The sequence below is a fragment of the Plectropomus leopardus genome, unplaced genomic scaffold (assembly GCF_008729295.1).
Source record: "Plectropomus leopardus isolate mb unplaced genomic scaffold, YSFRI_Pleo_2.0 unplaced_scaffold22996, whole genome shotgun sequence".
Lineage (NCBI taxonomy): Eukaryota > Metazoa > Chordata > Actinopteri > Perciformes > Serranidae > Plectropomus > Plectropomus leopardus.
This window is the reverse complement of record NW_024624932.1, coordinates 1-3,654: the sequence shown is the minus strand read 5'-3', so window position 1 is coordinate 3,654 and position 3,654 is coordinate 1. Positions and strand designations below refer to the sequence as shown.

At 39.9% G+C, this 3,654-nt stretch overlaps 1 protein-coding gene across 1 annotated transcript; it reads left to right on the top strand.

Moving 5' to 3' along the window:
* Positions 1 to 775: 775 nt before the first annotated feature.
* LOC121966077 (ATP-sensitive inward rectifier potassium channel 8-like) lies at positions 776 to 3,123 on the top strand (the record flags this gene model as incomplete). Its single annotated transcript, XM_042516177.1, has 3 exons — positions 776 to 1,313; positions 2,713 to 2,861; positions 2,939 to 3,123. Coding segments are annotated over exons 1-3 (681 nt in total), but the record flags the coding sequence as incomplete, so codon positions are not given.
* Between the last annotated feature and the right edge of the window lie 531 nt (positions 3,124 to 3,654).

Below are 3,654 nucleotides of genomic sequence, written 5' to 3'. Positions count from 1 at the left end.
TTTTTTTTTTTTTTTAAAGGAAATCTATAAAAGGACAAACAGGGAAACAAACTGCAAGTTTAAGTAACAAATGACAACAGAAGAGGAGGCTACTCTTTATTTAACCCCTAATTTGTGTTTTTATTTAATTATTAGTAATATTAAGATGTAAAATAGACATTACAGCATAAACACAGAAAATTTTAAGTTTTTATTTGACTTATATAGTTAAATTTGTCAACAACTAACAATTTAGTCTACGTTTAAAATGGTATAAAATTGGTATTTATTTGTTTTGAACCATCATTCAATCATTTTTAGTTGAGAGGGCTGATATTTAGCTTACCTGGAGACAATTTCTAAATGTTATCTTGTCTAATTCATTAATTATTGCAAACAAAAGAAGAAAAGAAAATTGTAACGAATCATTCAAAACGCTTAAATAAAGTGAATAATGTGACTTAAAAAAGATAACATTTAAAGTCAACCCAGTCCTCTTGATTATGGCAATAAATTTTAAAAAAGAATAAAAATGTAAACTTTAACTAATATCAGCGTGAAAATACGCATGAAATTAACTATTTAAAGTCCAAAAAATTAATTTAATGTTCATAAGTTAAGTTTGGAGAACTTTTTTAGGACACAGCTTCAAAGTTGAGCCATAAATAAACTTCTTTCTTGTGTTTTTTCCGACGGTCCTTGAAGGGTCCTTGAAGGCAGCTGCGCGCTGGTCTGAGCGGGTCTGGACTCTGGAAGCTGGACTACGTCAACAGCAGAGAGGAGACCGTCCAGCCCTCAGAGGAGCTACGCAGAGGAGGCGCGCTGCGGTCGCTCCGGAACATCCTCCAGATGTCCACACAAGGACAAGAGTCTGCGCGTCTTTGTTGTCCTGCAGGTGGACATGTTTGATCCGTGCGTAAAGACGCGCTGAACTTTTTTTTTTTTAAAGTTTCTTTTTCGCTTAAAAACAAAAACATCAGCAGAAAGATGTTGGCGAGAAAAAGCATCATCCCGGAGGAGTTCGGTCTGCCGGGGCTCGTCTCCCGCATTCCCCGCAAGCCGGTGTTCAGGGACCGCGTGAACAAAGCGCGCTTCATCGCCAAAAACGGCTCGTGCAACCTGGCGCACAAGAACATCCGCGAGCAAGGCCGATTCCTGCAGGACGTGTTCACCACGCTCGTGGACCTGAAATGGCGCTTCACGCTCGTGATCTTCACCACCACGTTTGTCAGCAGTTGGCTGCTGTTCGCCATGAGCTGGTGGCTCGTGGCGTTTGCGCACGGAGACCTGGACCCGGTGCGGCAGAACCGGACCCACTGCGTCACCGACGTCAAGTAAGAAAGACGCAGAACAGCGTCAGTATCACGAGAAAATCTTTTAAAGTGTTAAAGTGTTTGATTAGACTTGTTTTATTTTGTGGTTACTGAAACTTTTTCTCTCCATCGTATTTTGATCCAAACTTGTTTTTCTTCTTCCTTTCCTCCATTTTTGAAATCCGACAGAGGAAGAGGAAGAGGAAGGAGAGAAAGATATTAATTATGTCAGGAAGTCAGGGAACTTTGGCTCTCCTGTGTCAGGGGAAATAAAGTAAAGACTGCAGGAGGAGAAGAGTTAGTTTGGCACCTCCCTCTGAAGTTTCGTCCCCAGAGGAGGGATGGCAGGAGGCCAGGGGCCCTCACAGCAACCCCACACGTTTCCAGGATTTTAGGACGTTTCTCGGATTTTAGGACATTTCTCGGAATTTAGGACATTTCCATGATTTTACTACGTTTCTAATATTTTAGAAAATTCATGGGACTTAAGGAATATTTCTAGGATTAAAAGATGTTTCTTGGTTTTTAGGACATTTCTAGGATGTTATTACATTTCTCAGATTTTAGGATGTTTCTTTGGATTTTAGGATGTTTCTTTGGATTTTAGGATGTTTCTTCGTTTTTAGGAAATTTCTAGGATTTTATTACATTTCTCAGATTTTAGGATGTTTCTTTGGATTTTAGGACGTTTCTTGAATTTTAAGAATTTTTTAGGATTTTAGGACATTTTTCAGATTTTAGGACGCTTCTAGGATTTTAGGACATTTCTGGGATTTTAGGACGTTTCTAATATTTTAGAAAATTCATGGGACTTAAGGAATATTTGGTTTTTAGGAAATTTCTAGAATTTTATTACATTTCTCAGATTTTAGGACGTTTCTTGAATTTTAAGAAATTTCTAGGATTTTTGGACATTTGTAGGATATTTGGATATTTCTAAGTATCTAGGACATTTCTAGGATTTTAGGACATTGCTCGGATTTTTTGACGTTTCTAAGATTTTAGGACACTTTCTAGGATATTATGTTTCTTGTTTCTTTTAAGACATTTTTAGGATTTTAGTATGTTTCTTAGATTTTGGACCCCTTCTTGGATTTTAGGACAATAGCGACTTAGCCAGGACCTCTGTCGTGGGGTGAAGGAGGTCTTAAAAGCGTCCCAAAATCATAGAAATGTCTTAAAAGTCAAGAAACATCCAAAAATCAGAGAAACATCCTAAAATTCTAGAAACCGTTGACAGTATATAAAGATTGACGACATGACGGCTCCCAAAAGTGTAACTTTTCAGTCTTGATCGCCACCTGGTGTCTGAAAATAAAGAAATCTTTTATCCAAAGACACAAAGGACCGACTCTAATCTGCAGAATTAAACCGACTTTAAACTTGAATCCACCGTGACTGAAGATTTTTCTGTCCTCAGGTCGTTCACTTCGGCGTTCCTGTTCTCCATCGAGGTTCAGGTGACCATCGGCTTCGGAGGACGGATGATCACAGAACAGTGTCCCACCGCCATCACCGTCCTCATCATGCAGAACATCATAGGACTCATCATCAACGCCGTCATGCTGGGTGAGACTCGCGGACTGACGGCAGATCTCGAGGTGTCGAGGTCAGATCGGTCACACATGTCCTCTGTCTGTCCCCAGGTTGTATCTTCATGAAGACGGCTCAGTCAAACCGCCGAGCGGAGACTCTGATCTTCAGCCGCCACGCCGTGATCGCCGTCAGAAACAACCGTCTGTGTTTCATGATTCGTATCGGAGATCTGAGGAAGAGCATGATCATCGGAGCCACCGTCAGGTTACAGGTGTGCGTCCACTTCAGTCCGTGTGTCTCATTTATGTCTGTCCGACCCATTTTTGTGAATGTATCTCGATATTTCAAGAGCATCTTGAAGGAGATTCCTTAAATTTGGCGCCAACGTCCACATGGACTCAGTGATGAACTGACAAGATTTTGGTGGTCAAAGGTCAAGGTCATGGTGATATCATCTGTATCCTTCTCATGAATGTGATATGTCAAGAAGACTTGAAGGGGAATTTTCTCAAATTTGGCACAAACACTTGGACTCAAAGAAACTGATAAGATTTTGGTTGTCAAAGGTCAGGGTCAATGTGATCTCATCATGTGTGTAACATGATTTATCAAAAACAATGTGAGAGATTTGTGTGAAATTTGGCACAAATGTTCACATGGACTCAATGATGAACTGATTAGATTTTGGTAGTTAAAGGTCAAGGTCAATGTGACCTCATCATGTGCCTAAATCTTGTTAATGTGATTTATCAAGAACACTGTGAGAAATTACTTTAAATTTGGCACAAACGTCCAATAGGACTCAATGAAGAACCGATTAGATTTT